General features: G+C 39.7%; 1 protein-coding gene across 4 annotated transcripts in view; it reads right to left on the bottom strand.

Annotated features, from left to right (window-relative positions):
- LOC123030055 (venom factor-like) overlaps positions 1-18,811 on the bottom strand; it is a 127,265-nt gene that overhangs the window by 39,443 nt on the left and 69,011 nt on the right. For all 4 annotated transcript variants that reach the window (XM_044443619.1, XM_044443621.1, XM_044443620.1 and 1 more), the window contains exons 24-28: positions 17,790-17,865; positions 12,161-12,323; positions 5,405-5,500; positions 3,137-3,287; positions 1,471-1,634 (exon numbers count right to left, since the gene is read on the bottom strand). In XM_044443619.1, coding sequence (XP_044299554.1) covers positions 1,471-1,634; positions 3,137-3,287; positions 5,405-5,500; positions 12,161-12,323; positions 17,790-17,865 — 650 coding nt within the window. The remainder of the gene's footprint in view (positions 1-1,470; positions 1,635-3,136; positions 3,288-5,404; positions 5,501-12,160; positions 12,324-17,789; positions 17,866-18,811) is intronic.

Here is an 18,811-nt window from a genome sequence, read left to right as displayed (position 1 = left end):
CGCTTACCTTCCAGTAACCTATCCCAGGAGACTTTCCCCAGTCTGGCCTTCAGTTGGCCAAAGTTAGCCCTCTTGAAGTCCCAGCTTCTAGTGCTTGACCTGCTGCATGTCCCCATTCCCCTGATCTCAAAGCAAAGGATGGAGTGATCACTCGCATCCAGAGCTCCCCCAATCTGTATTTCATCTACCAGTTCCTCCCTATTGGTCAAGACCAAGTCAAGGATGTTTTCCCCCCTCATCGCCTCTCGGACCCTCTGTGTGAAAAACTCTCCCTCTATAGCTGTCACCGCCAAGTGAGTCTCCCAACTAATATCCAGGAGATTGAAATCTCCCATAGTTACTGTGTCTCTCCCACTAGATATCCTTAGAATCTGGCCTGTCAGGACATCATCCAGGGTCTCAAGGTGACCTGGAGGGCGATAACATACCCCCACTGTCAGGTCTCTTTCCCTGTCAAAACCCCTAAGTTTTACCCAGACTGCCTCTACCAAATCCCCATCTGTGCTGCATTCTATCTCACTGCATCCTATCCCTTCCCTGACGTATAAAGCCACGCCCCCACCCCTCTTTCCCTTCCTGTCCTTTCTAAAAAGGTGATACCCTTCTAGGTTCACATTCCAGACTTGCCTTTCATCCCACCAAGTTTCTGTGATTCCCACCAGGTCATACCCTCCTATTCCCAGGAGAGCTTCATCTCTTCCTGCTTATTACCCATGCTCCTAGCATTGGTGTACATGCACCTCAACTCCTTCTCACCACTTCCTTTCCTTGGAGTTCCCAGCCTCCTTCTTCCTCCCATCCTCCCTGATACCTGGCCCCTCTCTGTAGGAGTCCTGCCAATCCCTGCAGTACCTCTAAAACCCTGCTCCCAGAGCCCTGATCCTCCCCCCACCCTTGTCCAGTGCAGACACGTTACTGGGGGGCCTGAACACGCCCCCCCCAGCTCAGTTTAAAGTCTTCCGGATGAAGCTCGCTAGAGCATCTCCAAAGGACCTTGGGTGAGGTGTAACCCGTCCCTTGCCAGAAGTCCATTGGCAAGAAACCGAGTGCCGTGGTCGAGGAACCTGAAGCGTTCCTTTTGGCACCACACCCAAAGCCAGTCGTTCACCTTGGAGGCCCTCTGAGGGAGGCCCATATGTTGGCCACCCATGACCTAGACATTTTAGACACTTTGAAAATGATAAAGTAATGTCAGGATAATGCTGCAAATAGGGAAAGAAAGCCCATGAACTTCAAAGGATCAGGCAGCATACCTTGGTGCAATGTAATTGATTTTGCTGGTCCCAGAAGCATCTTTTTAGTCAGACAATTCAGCTGCATATCTGGGTAGGCCTCTGTCTCATGACAGAGAAGAGTTTCTCAATCAATTTCTATAGAACATTTCAAGTTAAGCCATTCAACTTAGGGAACTTGCTCTTCCAAAACCATTATATAAAGTCTGCAGTCTAAGAAAGTAAAGCAAATTCTCACCTGGATCTTTCTAAATGTACCTCCATAATAATTTTGTGCTTTCAGCCATTTGGCTACAGCATCAACATGATCAAACTTCTTCATGGCCAATAAAGCCAGCATGGCATAGGAGGTAGCTTCAATGCTATTGGCATAACTGTTGCGATCTTCCCATCGATTTCTATCTAAAAACCAGCAGAAAACCACATCTTTAGGAATATAAACCCTTTATTATAACTAGCCACACTTTCCATCTCATTTTTGTCAGTTTCTATTAAACTGGCTGTTGCTAGTCTAGTCTTACTTGGACTCAGATACACTGGAAGAAGAGGTTGCATGGCCTTCTGGCAGTGGCAGAGGTATGCATCATGTCCCAGGGTACGTATCTTTACTCATAGTGACAAGGGAGGGCACAGTCCTCTCAGCAATGGCCTCATGGGGGAGCCAACCTTAGCAACCAAAGCTGCCATTTCATGCATTAAAAATAGTATATATTTACTCTTCCATCCAAATCATAGTTAAATACCATATATGTTCGTAGTATTTTTGGTATAATATTTCCCTATACATTTTATAACTGAGTGACTTTCTAGATTTTCCACATTCCAATAAGTCACTGAAATACATTATACTGTGACACTTGGGTCCTTTTCTCATTATATCAGAGGACACAATATGGGACTCACCACAGCAAGATTTAAGTACAAATCTCTGGGGTTTGAGCCCCACAACCAAAGCCACTCATTTGAATTTATAGTTTTCTACTCTAACAGATCACCCATTTCACGTATATACAAGTTAATCATTTTCCCAAATCTCTTCTAAAGACAATTTATTCCACATGATTCATTTCTTGAAATTAGTAAGATCACCCCAAATTACCTAAAAGAACCATAAATTATGCTGCAAATGACAAAGAACTCCACACCCTTTTCTTCTCCTTTCTTTTCAAGAAATATTAGCAGGGGGCTGGCAAGCTACAAAAGGAATGGTCCACATTTGCCCACCATTTCCTAATGTTTCTGGAACCACACAGGCATCCTTTTATCAAGAAAAGGAATTTAACTAAGAGGGCAGCTGTGAGCCAGAGGTTTGCATGGTTAAAGGGAGTGGGAACCTTTTCCACCTTTTTAAAATCTGGAGTTTATACATCCATGGGCAACCTCTGAAGATCCCAGAAATGGAGATGGGCCTGCAATCTTAGAAGTCTGCTCCAATCTTAGAAGTCTGCTTTATTTTTCTCCTCACCCACTTAAAGTAGGGGAGAAAGAATGATTTAGCATTGAAGAAGTTTTTCAGGAAATGGAGTGGGCAAATATCCAAGACCAGGATAAAATGAAGTGGATGAGGGGATCAATTGCCCCTCTTGGAATTCTTGTCCATCATACATCCCTAAATTTAGCTTGTCACTAGACAATGAAGTTATCAAGCTTAATGTAATTAATTTTCTTATTTCTCTGATGTTAATTATTTCCCCAGTTCTGCATGAGTTTATAATTTTTTAAAAGTCTGTATGAAAATAGAGACAAAAAGATATTTTTGTGTTCAATTCTCTAATGTAAGCATTTTGTATGTACAACTCTAGTTTCTTCATTCAAATTTGTTGTATTATTTTCTGATTCTGTTCTTAACATGAAATATGGTTATATTTTTCTTGCATTCAGTAAACTGAATCAAACAAATTTACCTGTGGATGCTCTCATGAGTACTCCTTCGTTGTCTAGCCTCCCGGCTAAGGCCAAAGCATAGGATGTGAGGACGATGGTGTGAGGGGAATCCAAAGATTCATAGTTTCTTAATAAATAGTCACTGGCTTTGCTAATGCTGGTCTCTAAATTCTGGAAAATAAAAGCAAAGCATATATATGTTAGGAATGCTTAGGACAGCAGTTTACAAATATTATGCTAAAAATAATTCCAGTATGAAATATACAGCCAGTTTGACACTGGAGTCTCTTATAGTAGTTAGAGGAAAAGAAGGGACACCAAAAGTACAAGCTGCTGCTTCTTTCACTTTGCACTAACTTGGAAATGTTCCACACCTCAAACAGGAATAAGAGGGAATGAAAGGGTCTACTCAACTTTGGGAATCTCTAGTGAAATTGCAAGGATATTAGTTGGAGAATTGGAGATTGCCACACTTGGAAACATAAATAATGTACCCACATGCAAATATGTGGTATTGTCAAGCCTGAAAGTAGTCTGGTGATAAAGCAAACTCTAACCCAGCAAGTTGTCAAACCATCAAGCAAGATATAAGTCCCCAGAATCCTGCTTCCATGCCTTGGTAGACCCTGGCTTGGTTGTGTCAGGGGTGTGTGCAGAAATAAAAGATAGGGAGAGAAAGGGAAAGACATAGAGGGGAGGAATGTGAAATAAATTTATTTATCTATTTATTTACTTAAAATTTTTGTATCCTGCCCTTTACAATATCTCAGAGTGGCGATAACATAAATAAATAAGACACAGCATCACAAAAATATATAAAATTAAAACCCTAATTTTTAAAATGCTGAGAAAATAAAAAGGTTTTGGCCTGGCATCAAATGGAAAAAAGCATCAGCACCAGGCACGCACAGCTCTCTGGGAAGCCCATTCCATAGCTGGGGTACCACCACAGAGAAGGCCCTTCTCCAGGTAGCCACTCTTCTGATTTCCTTCAAAGAGGGTTCTCAAAGAAAAACCTCTGCTCCAGATCTTAGGAGCCAGGCAGGTATATATGAAAGGAGGTGCTCCTTCAAATATTCAAGTCCTAAGCTGTACGTCATCATTAGCACCTTAAATTGGGCCCAGACTTCAATTGGAAGCCAGTGCAGATGATACAGTACAGGCGTTGTATGTATATCTGCTTGGCTGCCCTGATCTGAAGCAATTGAAGTATCTGGACCATCTTCAAGGGCAGTCCCACATAGAGTACGTTACCGTAGTCTAATCATGAGGTTACCAGAGCATGGGTCACCATTGCAAGGCTCTGCTCATCCAAGTAAGGGTGTAATTCATGGATCAGCTGAAGCTGAAGGAAAGCACTCTCCACCACAGAAGTCACCTGGAACTGTCAGCCCAAACCCCCAGATGAACTCTCCCAGTGGTTTCATGTAGATGTTAAACAGCATGGGGTATAAAATGGAACCCTGCAGAACTCCATGGCATAAATGCCATGGCACAGAGCCATCATCCCCCAGCACCAACTTCTGGAATTGGCCCACCAAGTAGGAGCAGAACCACTGCAGAGCAGTGCCTCTAATCCCCAACCCGGCCAGCCTATCCAGAAGGATATCATGGTTGATGGTATCAAAAGCAGCTGAGAGGTCCAGGAGAACCAACAGGGACGCACTCCCCCTGTCCCTCTCCCTGCACAGGTCATCATACAGGGTGACCAAGGCAGTTTCCATCCCATAGCCAGGTCTGAATCCAGACTGAAATGGGTCCAGATGATCAGTTTCCTCCAAGAGAGCTTGGAGTTGCCTGGCCACCACCCACTCAAGCACCTTGCCCAAGAACAGGAAGTTAGCCACCGGTCTATAACTGGAGGCAATCTCTGGGTCCAGGTTTGCCCTCTTCAGGATGGATCTAATCACCACCACCTTCAAGGGTGCGGGTACCCAACCCTTAGAGAGGCATTAACTACTTCCTGAACCCAGGTACAAATTCAGCTGTATATACTTAGGCTTCACCTTAGTCTCACACTTATCCTCCAAAACCTGAATATAAGCCAAGATTATCTGTTAGGCACAAGTTAGATGTGGTGTGGGAGATCCTGTGATTCTTAAAGAGGTTAATCACAATGGGAGGTTAAACCTTTCAACCTTGCTTAACCCCAATTAGCCCTTATCCATTATCTATTTGCTTTGTGGAAGATCATTGCTATCATATGGGTCCAACCTGGACCCAATAGCTGCTTTTGAGATATTTTACACTGTATTATAGGAAATGTTAAATCACACAGAGATACTTACATTGAGCAGATTCTTGCAAATCTCTCTGGACTCCAGCAGTGTAACCACAACAAAAGCTGTTAATGAAACTTTTGGCTCACCATACTGATTGCCGCCCTAGAAGAAAGCAAAAGGATTGTGCACCACTATCAGAGACTAGATGGGTTCATACAAACAGTATTTTCCCTAAAATTTCATCAGTCATCGTTCAGATTGCTACAGAAGAGACACTAATATGTAAGAAAACTTTGGAAACACAGCTTTTAAAATACTGCTTTTAAAACAAAATAATTTCAGAATTGATCCACTGTTGTTCAATGCAAGGACAGAACCAGAGGTAGGTGTCCAGATACACCAACTTGATCTTCAGGAACAGAAAGTTGCTATGTCTTTGTCCAAGAGATTTCCATTAAAAAAGTGTGTTAACAATAATGAACATAATTAATAAACATAATAAAACAATATATTAATAATAGTGCTCCCACCATCAGGTCCAACAAATCATGTCATTTAATGTAAGATCATTTATTCATTCAGGTTGCCCCACTCCCCTTCCAGAACTGCATTGATTCTTGTGATGGTTCACATCCCTTTCCTTTTATTAAGACATATTCAATAAACAGTCTCCAAATATTTTCAAAATTATTTTTGTTTATCAAACCCTTTTTCCATTCAATATCATAAGTTAACTTATCCTTAATAGCTGTATTTCAGACTTCTTTATAGCAGTCAACTATTCAATAAACACCTTTTATTTCCCAGTTCCTTGCTATATTAATCTTACTACTGTTAATAAACTTGTCATCAATTCTTGTTGTCCAATTTGTTCTATATATAATGACATTAATTCTAGTCCAGGGTCTGCTTCAATATTTCAATTCAGCATTTTATTAATTTCTTTGAAAACCACTTCCTAAAACTCATTTATATATTTACACTCCCACCACATATGGAAATATGTACCGACTCCCCAGTTGCATCTCCAACATATGTTGGACTATTCATTGTTCATATAATTCTATTTAAACAGAGTTAAGTACCATTTCCAAACTAATTTATAAAATTAACTTTAAATCTTATTGACATAAATTTTAAAATTCTCTTATCCCACACATTATTCCATTCTCCAGTACTAATATTTATTTTAAAATCTATTCCCAAGACTCTTTAAGAGAATCATATTGATCCTCCCCTTCTAGTAATATGTTTGTAAATTTTACTTGTCATTCCTCTCATCCACATGTTATCTTGTTTTTCTTTGTGTAAAATGATATCTTCAAATTAGTATATTCTTTACATTTACCATTATTCTTCAATCTTTAGTCCAGTAATCTAACTGAAGTATATTATACCAAGTCACTTTATCCGGTCCCAATATTTCTTTACTCTCCATTTGCTCTAACCAATGTTTCAACCTAATAACATGTTTACTCTTCAGTACTTCCCTCAAACTGCTCCTCAGATTCTCTGGGAAACTTTCTAATTCTGTAATGGTGAAATTGGTGGGATAAATATGTCCCTATATTTATTCCAAACTCTGACCATTTTCTTTAAAAAGGGGTTTCATATCTTTTTAATAATGTTTTTATTACCCTGTTGAAGAAAAATATTTCATAAGTATCCCTCTGCATCCTGATATTCCAATTTACCCCGTATTATCCTATCTGGCTGTAGTATAATATCTAGTATATGCCTCATTTGATTTGCTATATAATGAAATTTCACATTGGGAATACCTAACACTCCTGTTTTCTGGGGCATATCCCATCTTTTCTTGTTAATCCTTGGTTCATTTTTTATCCCCATTACAAAATTTATTAATTATACCTTGCTATTCTTTCAAATCTTTTTCTGTTAAATTAATTGGCAACATAATAAACAAGTAATTAATCTTAGGTAATATCTTCATTTTAAATGCCGCTATTCTACCAAACCATGATAAACCAATCTATTTTATTTTATTTTATTTACAAAAACTACATAACAAAATTATACCAATAACATAAATTACATAATACACAGACTAAAAATTACACATAACAGCATAGGCTAAAAATATACGTATCATAAACTAAAACTATACATAAAAACATTGTGCTCCCATCATCCGCGGGAGTAAAGCTTACAAAAGATCAAGGATATACCCTGTGCCTCTCCAAAAATGCAGTGAATCTTTTGCTGGTATTTCCCTTTATGTTTCTCTAATACATATCGTAAAAAAACATTCCATATACTTGTAAAATAATTTATTTTCCTTTCCCATCTTCTAATTTTCAAATCACATGTTAAATTACCATTAATGGCTAAGGTTGCTGTAATTGCAAATCCAAAAAAGTATTCAAAAGTGCAATAATCAGGCACATCAAAATCTTTCTATCCATAATATCACTAATTTCTGAGATTGTGAGCCATCCTGAGATGCCATGCATAAGGGATGGCATATAAAAGTTGAAAATAAATACCTTAAATATCATTGCCCATTCTTTTAGTTTAATTTTGTACAACCACTATACACAATAATAAGTCCCTTGTTCTTTTTTGCATCTCCAACAAAGAGGTGTTATTTCAGTGTCAATTCTGTTTAACCTTACCAGTGTATTATACCACTTTCAAATTACTTTAAAATAATTCTGCTTTACTCTGATAGTCATACTTTTTGTAATTCTGTTATTCCATAGTTTCAACCAACTTACTTGACTAATATCTTTACTCATATCATCTTGCCAACTTTCCAAATGTCTACATCGCTCATACTGCCCTTCTATTAGCATTTTATATATTAGACTTGTAATTCCTTTCCTATTACTACTATCTTCCTTCTCTGTGCTCTCTACCAGTTCTTCAAATTTAGCTAATTTTCTTATTTCACCAAGTGTTTTCCTAGTTTCCACCACCCAATTTTGTAACCGAATCATCTTCTGACCCGAACCCTTCAATTCTGCACATATTTGACCTATTTTCTCTTCAGTTGAAATATGTTCTGTTCTCTTTCAAATTCCCAGGAAAATTCTTCATTGCAATTACTGGAGTTAAAGGGGAAATTACCGGGCTTAAAATCTTCCTACTGTATCTCCACAATTCCAACATATTCTTTAGAAATGGATTTTCTATTTTCTTTAAATCTAGAATATTATCCTCCCTAAGTAAAATGTTTTCAATATGATTTCTATCCTTTTTGAATTCAACATCACCCCAAAGCAACTCTTTATAGATTATATCTAAAATATATCTTATTTGATTTGCTAAATAATATGTTTTAATATTTGGTAAGGTTAATCCTCTTTCCTGTTGGGGTTTATACCATAAATTTTTACTAATTCTAGCTTTTTTTCCTGTTACAAAAGGAATTAATCATATTCTGCCAACTTTTAAAATCAGAATCTGCAATCTTAATGGGTAGCATCTGAAAAAAGAAATTAATTTTAGGAATACTCTTCATTTTGCATACTGCAATTCTACCAAACCAAGATAGTTTGACCTTATCAAACTCCTTAATATATTCCTCTATTTGTTTTTTAAAGACAATCCATATTCAATTTCGCCATTTTGTGTATATCCCATGGAATATAAATTCCCAAATATTTTATTGTATCCCTCCTTTTCCCTTCAAATAAGTCTTTCAGTTTGGCCTTATTTTCTTTGCTATAATTAATTAACATACTTTCAGATTTGTCCCAATTAACTTTTTATCCAGTTACCTCCTCAAATTCTTGCCAATGCAGCTTAATTCTATCTATAACTTTTATACGGTCTTCTAATGACAATAGGGTATCATCCGCAAATAGGTTTACCTTAGCTTCCTCTTTAAATCCCTTTCAACTCCGCATCCTTCCTGATTACAATAGCTAATAATTCCATTACCATCACAAATAAAATGGGAGACAAGGGGCATCCTTGACATGTTCCCCAGCCAAGAGATATTATATCTGTGATTCCATCATTTACCAAGATTCTTGTGGTGTTATCTTTACATAATTGATTTATACAAAGTTTAAACTTGACTTCAAATCCCATATTATCTATCACAATTTTTAATGTATCCCATTCCACTGAATCAAATGCCTTAAAAATATCTAATGCTAAATTTCCAGCTTTTAAACTATTTTTCTTTGCTAGAGGTATAATATTCAGAACTCTCCTCAAGAGAGGAGACATCTGCCATCTGTCTATCTTTCAGGAAGCTATTTTGATCTTTATTAATATATTTTCCAATAAAGCTGTACAATCTATTAGATAGGATTGCAGAAATTTTTGCATCTTGATTTATCAGGGAGATTGCCCTATAAGAGTACATATTTACCGCATCTTTTCCAGGCTTCAATATTAAAACAGTCAGAGATTCCTTCCATGATGGGGGAATCTCCTCATCTTCTAAAATTTTATTCATCAAAATTTTCAATCTGGGTATCATTAATTTGTGAAAAACTTATAAAATTCAGGGCCTAGACCATCTACCCCAAGGGTTTTACCAGTTTTCAAATTATTTAATACTGCTTCATTTTCACCATCAGTAATTTCCCTTTCCATTTCTTCTTTGTCTTGTATATCAAGCTTCTTTTTCAAGTTATTTTTCACATATTCTATAACCTTATTTGTATCCACCGCTGTGGCTGTATACAATTTTTTATAAAATTCTTGAAATGCTTTTAATTTCTCCTTCATCTCACTACATCTTATTCCTTCTCCATTCTCTATCACTCCAATATTACCCTTCCTTTTCTTTATCTGTTAGGTTCATGCTAATAATTTAGAATGCTTATTTCCATACTCAAAAAATTGCCTTTTCAAATATATTAAGTTTCTCTGCACCTTTTCCATATGTATTCCTTCTAAATTTTTTTTTGGGGGGGGGCTGGATTTCTTTTCTAATTAAATCATCTCCAGTTGCAATAAATTCTTTTTCTAATTCATTTATCCTCTTAGATTGTTTCATCCTTAACTCAAACAGCTTTAATTGCTAGGCCCCTTGATACCGCCTTCATAGCGTCCCATATCATACTAAATTTTCCCTCGCCTGTTCATTTACTTTCCAGATCTCTTCTATGTCTCTGCATCTTATTTATAACCTTTTCATATCTGAAAATATTAGTATCTAATCTCCATCTTTTGGTTTTTGTATAATCTGCTTTAAAATCCAATTCCATTTGCACTCTAGCATGATCTGAAATCTGAATTACCCCCATTTCTATGTTCTTAACTTTAGTTGTTGCATCATTAGATATAAATATGTAATCTATTCTTGAATAGGATTTATGAGCTTCTGAATAAAGAGTACTTTCTTTCATTCCCCTTTAGCTCTCTCCAGACATCTTTCAGATCTGTCCTATTTATCATTTTGTATAGTTTAGTATATCTAAAGTGAAGAGGAACTAAAGAGCCTGTTGATGTGGGTGAAGGAGGAGAGCACAAAAGTTGGTTTGAAACTCAACATTAGGAAAACTAAGATCATGGCATCCGGTCCTCTCACTTCCTGGCAAATAGATGGGGAAGAAATGGAGCTAGTGACAGATTTCATTTTCCTTGGGCTCCAAGATCACTGCAGATGGTGACTGCAGCCAAGAAATTAAAAGACGCTTGCTCCTTGGGAGGAAAGCTATGGCAAATTTAGACAGCATACTAAAAAGCAGAGACATCACCCTGCTGACAAAAGTGTGTATAGTCAAGGCTATGGTTTTCCCAGTTGCAATGTATGGCTGTGAAAGCTGGACCATAAGGAAGACTGAGAGCCAAAGAATTGAGGCCATTGAATTGTGATTCTGGAGAAGATTCCTGAGAGTCCCATGGACCACAAAGAGATCAAACCAGTCAGTCCCAAAGGAAATCAACACTGACTGCTCTTTAGAAGGCCAGATACTGAAGATGAAACTCAAATACTTTGGCCACCTAATGAGAAGGAAGGACTCCCTGGAGAAGAGCCTAATGCTGGGAACAATCAACAGCAAAAGGAGAAGGGGATGACAGAGGATGAGGTGGCTAGATGGAGTGGGCTTGGGTAAACTCTCAGGGATGGTGGAGGACAGGAGAGGATAGGAGAGCCTGAAGTAATGTTGTCCATGGGGGTCATGATGGGTTGGGCACAACTTTGCAACTAAACAAAAAACCATAAAATTGAAGGTGTTACTTTGCAAAATCTTAAAAATAGTAACAGTAGGGGGAAAATGCACAAATAACAATTTGTGCAAATGGTTGAACCTAGAGGGGGAATTTGTAAAATGATCCTTGAATTTGGAAGAAACCCCTGACTGCAATGTGCTACCATTTGCTAGAATGGAGATGCTGCAGAATTCAATTGGGCTGAAATGAAACAAAATACGCAGATTCACACATCTCTATCCTCCACACTCTATTTATCATACCACAACTTTTCCACATCTCTCCCCATGATTAAATTTTTCATTTGTTCTAGCAGTCTTACTTAATTCACGTCTGTCTATTTCTATCAAACAATGTATACCTTTACTTTCAGTTATCAGTTACATTTCAAGACCTCACCAACCATCTGTCCTCCTGATTCATCCATTCCAGATTGTATGAGCTCTTGGAAACAACCATGGTACTTTGAGAAAAGTTTTACCTAGCAACCCCAACAGAGGATGCACATCATCATTGCATCCTGCTTAAAACCTCTCTGAGCTTTCCACTTGCAATTGTTATCAGTTATTAGACAAGCATTGACGGTCTAAACTCCTACCCAATTCCTGTGTTGTGTTCACCTGGATTAGGAACTAGGGAATCATTCAGCTTGTTCAAGTTAATTAATAAGAAGAGAAAGCATACCAGCATTGATGTGGCCTGCACAGTAGCTTCTTCATAGAATGTTCCATCTGGTTTTTGCCTTTCCAGAATAAGCCATTTCACAGGTCCACAGTGGTCATCAATATTACCAGTTCGTAATAGCATGGAAGCCATAGTATAGACCTTTACAGTGTATGCTGTGAGCCTGTGAAAAACATGGCATGTCAGCTCAACATATAGTTCTTGCTGAGGTTAGTTACTTGTCCTATTATGTGAGGCTAAGCATGACAGGGCAAGCAATGACTGGCTACATATTGCAACAACATCATGGGTGACAAATAGGTTGTTGAGTTGCACAAACTTGAACCTTTTGTTGCTGGGGGCTTATTTCAGGGCAACAAGCTACTCTGACAATCAGTGGATTGTTTTAGGGTGGGGAGTTGTACCCAAAATGGGTTACTGTGCAATCTGAACCCTTGGTGACCAACCCTATTATGGGTACTAGGAAGTGGCTGGCTTGGCAAGAGCAGCAAAAAATGCTTGCTACTCTTGCCAGGCTCACCTGGATCACAACTAGTGTCAGCCATGCAACAGGTTCCCAAGTGGCTCCATGTCTTCTACTGCAATTGCAAGACATTTTCTGCTTTCTGTGGCTTTTCTGTCCCTTTTACTCGCTCCCCTTTTTGGAGATCACAAAAAAATCTCCAATTTAATAGCTAGCAACAGTTCCTTCAAAGTGCCCAAGAGGTGATTGGTGGGATTATCACTGTTTTGTCACTCTTTTTTAAAAATTAAAAAATGGATCCCAAATGTGCACAGATTCTTGTCTCATTTTTTAAAAAATGAATCCAGGATTGAATAAGTACATGGCTGTGAGGGTCCAAAATGATCTGTCTCACTTGGGCAATGTCCAGGGGTTATCTACTGTCAAAGTTTAGCAGGAACTGCTCATAGGTATTGAGCCAGAGAGGCTGTGAAGAGCTCTGAGTTTGATTTGTTTTGACAGCTGTCAAAAGGAGAACTGTTAAGAGATACCAAAGCTGCAAGTGATTTATGCTCACAAAAAGAGAGCTCTCAGTCAGTCAGTCAGTCAGTCACCCCTTCACAGCAAACTGTTCAAGCATTTTATGTATGTCTGTTTGTTTTGATCTGATTCCTCTGAGTGTCCCTTCACTTTTCCATGCTTTCCCAAGGCTTTAGCTACTCAGGAACGTTGAAAAGTATGATCCCTCTTTCACAGGAACTCTTGGCTAGCTGTCAAATTTCCATCTCCTTTTAGGAGGAGGTTTTTGTTTTTTTAAACAGGGTTCCCCTTGTTTATTCAAAAGGACATATGTAGGCAGGAATATAATTTGACTCCTTGTAGGAAGGAGCAATTGTGAGAGACAGTAGGCTGGTTTGCATGCTGTGATAAGCCACATGCATATGGCACAAATTTTCTATATTTCTGCTGTAGCGATATTCTCCTCTATCCATCCCATTCAGAAACACCTGTGTTGACACGTGTGTGTGTGTGTGTGTGTAGGGGGGTGCTTTTCTTACTTTTTAGGACAAGTTGGATAAAGAGTTTATTTTCTTTAATGATTTAAAAAAAAATCTTCCATGGCTGATCCTTCCAGTCAGAGACAAATAATCTTCCTCTTCCTAACACAGCTCTGTTCGCATACATGATTGCGCATGCATGTCCCCAGTTCAAGGCCATGGTGATTTGGGAGGCAGTATTTAGGCTCTCCCCCTCCTGTTTTCATACTATGAGCAAGAAATTGTTAAAAGTTGAGATTTTTTTCTTGTTTCAGCCTCCCTCCACTCATGGGTATATACATGGTTGTGTTGATTTGACTCACAATGAGATAAAGCCCATCACTATCAAATGAAGTGCCAAGCTGGAAGAGGAATTGTGAAAGGCAGTTCAAGCAGTAGTCAAGTTTTTTGCTACTCTTGCCAGATACCTCTGTGACCCATCCAAACAAGCTGTCTAGAGCTTAATGCTGCTGGGTTTGAATATCACAATGACAAACCACACTGAATGAATTTTCAGAGTGGCTTCTTTGTGTTTATCAAACCATAATGAAGAAACAGTGCTGGGTATCTCAACAAGCCACTCTGAAACAGACAAGGACAATGACCAGCCGTGGGTTGTTGTGTCATGCAAACTAGGTCTGTGTGCATGTGTGTGTGTATGAGAGAAAGAGAGAAAGCACACACAGGGAAGGGGGACAGAGAGGGGTGAGTAAAAAATGAATAGAAACAACTATCTTTCCCTTCCCCCTTTCCCTGGCCCTAACTTTCCCCTTATCTCCTCCTCCTTCCCCCATTCTTTTCACATGTACTTATCGGAACCGCAAGTTCAGAATCTAAGGCCATGTTCTATCTGAAGTACAGCTATGGTTGTAAGAGAAAGAAGTTTCCCCTCAGTTCTGAAGTGTCCTCTTCAGAGATGCCTGCTTGGTGCTTTCTTTAATATTTCTCTGGCACTAGTCAAAGAACTTTTAATTTTTATCTGGATCTGTGATGTTGTTTGTATTTCCCCAGACTTTTATACTGTTTTAACTCTTTGGACTTTATCTCCCATGCCCTCTATTTCAAATTGTCTTGTTGGTACCAAGTTGCTTTTCCTTTGCTATCTGTTTTAAATTGATTTGTGGATTTCCCTGTAATGTTGCATTTTCTTTTATTATAATTCTTCTATTTTTAATCCCTGTAGAAGAATGTAGCTGCCCAGAAAACCTAGATTATCCTTCACCAAAATGGTGCCCTTCAGTTGTTTGTACTACAACTCCTATCAAAACTGGCCAGCATGGCCAATGGTCAAGGATTATAGGAATTGTCATACAGGTATCTGAAGGGCATGAGGTTAGAGGAAACTAACTTAGGTTACAGAGCAGAAAAGAAAACAAGAGGGGAAGAGAATGGTCAATCTGAGCCCCTTGCAAAGTCAGGTTGCCTACCTGTAACTTTTTTCTTTAAGTGGTCATCTGTGCATTCAAGCATATGGTGCTGTGCCTATCCAGTGCTTATGCTCAGGAAGATTCCCCTAGCTAAGCCTAGAAATTATATAAATAGCTGAGCTCCCACCATTTTTTCAGTTCGACTGGAGACTGACCTCTGCCCTTTCTTTGGACCCTAACTATCCTATCACTAGGTAAATAGCAGGAAAAGAGAAGGCATCCACCATCATCAATGCAGGGCCAGCGAGTGGGTTGTATGAATGCACAGATGGCCACTCAAAGAATGACAGTTACAGGTAGGCAACCTTACTGTCTTCTTCATGGTCACTTTGTATCACACATATGAGTGACTAGCAAGCATACCAATGAAGGAGGTGGGAGGTGTCATCAGTGAAGGATAGATGACAGACCGGCACGGCCAAAGGAACCGTCTTGTCTGGCCTTTACATTGAGCTAATAGTGGTGGACACATCTGGATGGTGTCGACCATGTAGCTGTTCTGCATGGTGCATCTAATGGAAAGCCCACATGGAGAGCCATCGATGTCCCTGTTTGGAATGGTGGGTAGGTGTAGGAAGTTGCAATTGGAGACTCGGAGTAAGGAAGGAAACCAAGGCTGCCTGGGCCACCATGGCATTACTAGGATGCCACCCGTGTGCTTGGTCCTCATCTTGGCAATAGTCCTCATAATGGTTCTTCCCCCAAGCAGAAGAGGCTCAAGGAACGGCCGTCAGTTGATGGCATTTTCACTCCACACTCTGCACACTTGCAAAACAGCTTTCAGTGCCACCGAGAGAGAAAAAAGAGAGAAGTGGAGAGACTAAGAATATTGAGGGGAGAGACAATAGAAGGGCTTATTTAAACAAAAATTGTGAAGTAATAAGGTGGGGAGGGGGGTCATGAAAATGGGAAATAAGTGAACAAGAAAGCTGAAAGGGTCTTAGAAGATCGAGAAGAGGCAAGAAATAAAGAACTAAAGTTGTAGAAATGAGGAAACAGGTCTGAGCTAAATGGCTAAGATAAGGGCTAGAGATCTCAAGGCACTGAAAAATGTGGTTGAAAGCAAACTGAGAAAATGGCAGGAGCCTGCCTATTTATATAATGGGGAAGGAGGGCAGGCTCCCCCCAACATTTCTAGGCTTAGCTAGAGGAATCTTCTCAAACATAGGCACAACACCTGTATGTGTGATATACAGAGAACACAAAGAGGAATTTATATGCTATCCTTGAGCATGGTTGGCTACCTCGAGCCATGAAGAAAAACAGTCCTATTATGAAGTGAAGATGAACTATAATGTATTGTTGTAGGTCCCACCTGTGATTATTTTATCTCTAATGATTGACCGGACCCAGCTTTGTACAGCTTGGAATCTAAATATTGGCAAAATGAAGACTTTAAGCAGACTTACACAGGTGTCAGAGGTGTACTGTGCCCTTCTCATCTGAGTAAAGCTACGCCTGCTTTCGCACCTTAGGAATATCCCTTGCTATGAGGCATGCCTACAGCCCTCTGAGGAAGGGGTTGGTCTACAGCCATGTGGAGAAGCAGGCATAGAACCCTGCCCCTCAGCTAATTCATTCCCTGTGGCATAAACTGTACTGACTGGGATGTTGTGTCTTGGCTGTGGAAGCTCTGGATAGGGAAGTCTGCCTACAGTGACTGAAAAACTGAAGAGGCACTGAGGGAATTGGTGGAAATCTGCTAGCAGGAGAGGTTTCCTGACTCCAAGTTTCCTCAGCTATAGAAACTTCCAGAATCAAGGCTCACTGTTGGAGCAGAGACAATATGTGTGATGCACAAAGATCATGAAGAAGAACCTAAGGTTAGTGTTGTGACAATGGTCTGCAGAATCCATCCCCCTAGTATTTGCAAATTTCCTCTTATGCTTGGCCCTACTGTAGAAAGAGAGCCAAGCTGAGAGGAAATCCATGGACACTTGCAGAAGTCCAGTTGTGCAACTGGCAACCTTCTTCTGCATTACATGTAGCAGCACAAAGAAAGGCTACTGCATGTAATGAGGAATAGAGACATCACTTGTGCAGTGGTCACCTGGGGTTGATTCCTGGCAATTGCTGTATGAATGCTTGGCATACTCGCCAGGAACTAAAACTTGCAGCCATGACAAAGATGACCCGAGTCCAGGGTTCTAAGCCCAGGGAATACAATGGATACCCACCCCCAAAGCAAATTCCTCACACCCAAGATATCTAGGTTGCATATCCTTGGCACTTGGTTAATGGGTTATTAACAGAGAAAGAAATACGCTTCTGCTTATTGTTACAGAAGGACTTGCTGCAATTATGCACTGTATATAAAATTAAAATTACAGAAAGACTATCATAAGCCATATGTTAGTCTGGGAAGCCATCAAAAATACTAGACAGAAGAGATTGGGAGGAGATCAATGTAAATACGCCAAGGAGAATTGAAGAGTTTTAGAAAAAGCAGTAACAATAAACAAAGGTGCCAATGAGTTCCAATGAGAGGAAACTAAAAGGGAGAAAAGATTGCAAGTGAGGAACATTCTATGTAAAATATGGGTTTATGAGAGAAGGGGAAAGGACAAAATCAAGAGATAGATAGAGAGGAAAAGCAGCTAAGTGAGTGGGGATCAGCAGAAGACATTTGGAAATCAGTAGAAGTTTAAACAGACTATGGAGTAAAGGAACTTGAAAAGCCCATCCAAGAGGGAAGGGCATGGCCAAAGAAGTACTGCACTTACCAAGTGCTAGACCTGCTACCGCCAACAGGACGATAGGAGTGGTCTGCTTGCCTGAAACTCAGCTGCTTATTGTAACCTGAAAAAAGGAAGGAATGATATGAAATTCTAGCACAGTTGATTAAACACAAACATCCAGTAAGGCAGAATCAACACAGCATTTGTCCTGCAGAGAAAAAAGGCTTGCTTCCGTTCCTTCTTGCAGCACTGTCTCAAGTCAGTTGGGTATCTCTTCTTTTTGCACGTGCACTGCACATCACATTCTTTCCACCCTTTCACTTCTGGTCTCTCAGCAGGGAAAATTTTACAATGAATAACAGTTCAGGTGGGCATAACACCGTGAATGAACTACCCGACAGACAATCAGTGGTGTTCATGTTATTGTGGTTCCCAACCTCTCTGCCGAGCTCTCCCACTGTTGACATATATCCCATCAGTCACTATGCCTGAAATTCAAGGTACATGGCTCCCCGCCTACATCACCTGCCTCTTTTTCCTTGGTCTCCACAGTTCCCTGGATGCATTTTTTGTCACACACTCTCTTTTCTTTATATTTCCCTTGTTGTCATTCTACCTGATAGCCCCTTCTCTGTACCCCTCTCCTATATCCTTTGCATTTAATAATCCCCCCACCCCCCTATTATTCCCCTGGTCCAGGATGCTCCAGAAAGTACTCATTCCCAGAGACAGTATTCTCTGGAATCCATCCGTGCTCGTTTGCATCCACCTCCCCAGTTTTCCTTTTCTCAGCTTGGTTTCATGCACCAAAATGCTCTGACTTCCCAATATCCCTTTCTCATTCCTTTCTTGTCTTGTCAATATTATATTTCCCAGATTACATTGCATTTCTATCCTGCCTTTTTTCCTCTTCCAAGGAACCCAAGGCAGCTTGCACATTTCTCCACTCCATTTGAAATCCTCACAATAGCAACCCTGGGAAGTAGGTTAGCCTGAGGGTGAGCGACTCGTCAGTGAGCTTCATGGCCGAGTGGGAGCTACTACCCAGATGCCCAGTCCAGCTCTGT

Source organism: Varanus komodoensis, unplaced genomic scaffold (genome assembly GCF_004798865.1).
Source record: "Varanus komodoensis strain SLA01 unplaced genomic scaffold, ASM479886v1 scaffold42, whole genome shotgun sequence".
Classification (NCBI taxonomy): domain Eukaryota; kingdom Metazoa; phylum Chordata; class Lepidosauria; order Squamata; family Varanidae; genus Varanus; species Varanus komodoensis.
Note: the sequence above shows the minus strand (reverse complement) of the source record. Positions and strands in the feature narration are given on the sequence as shown.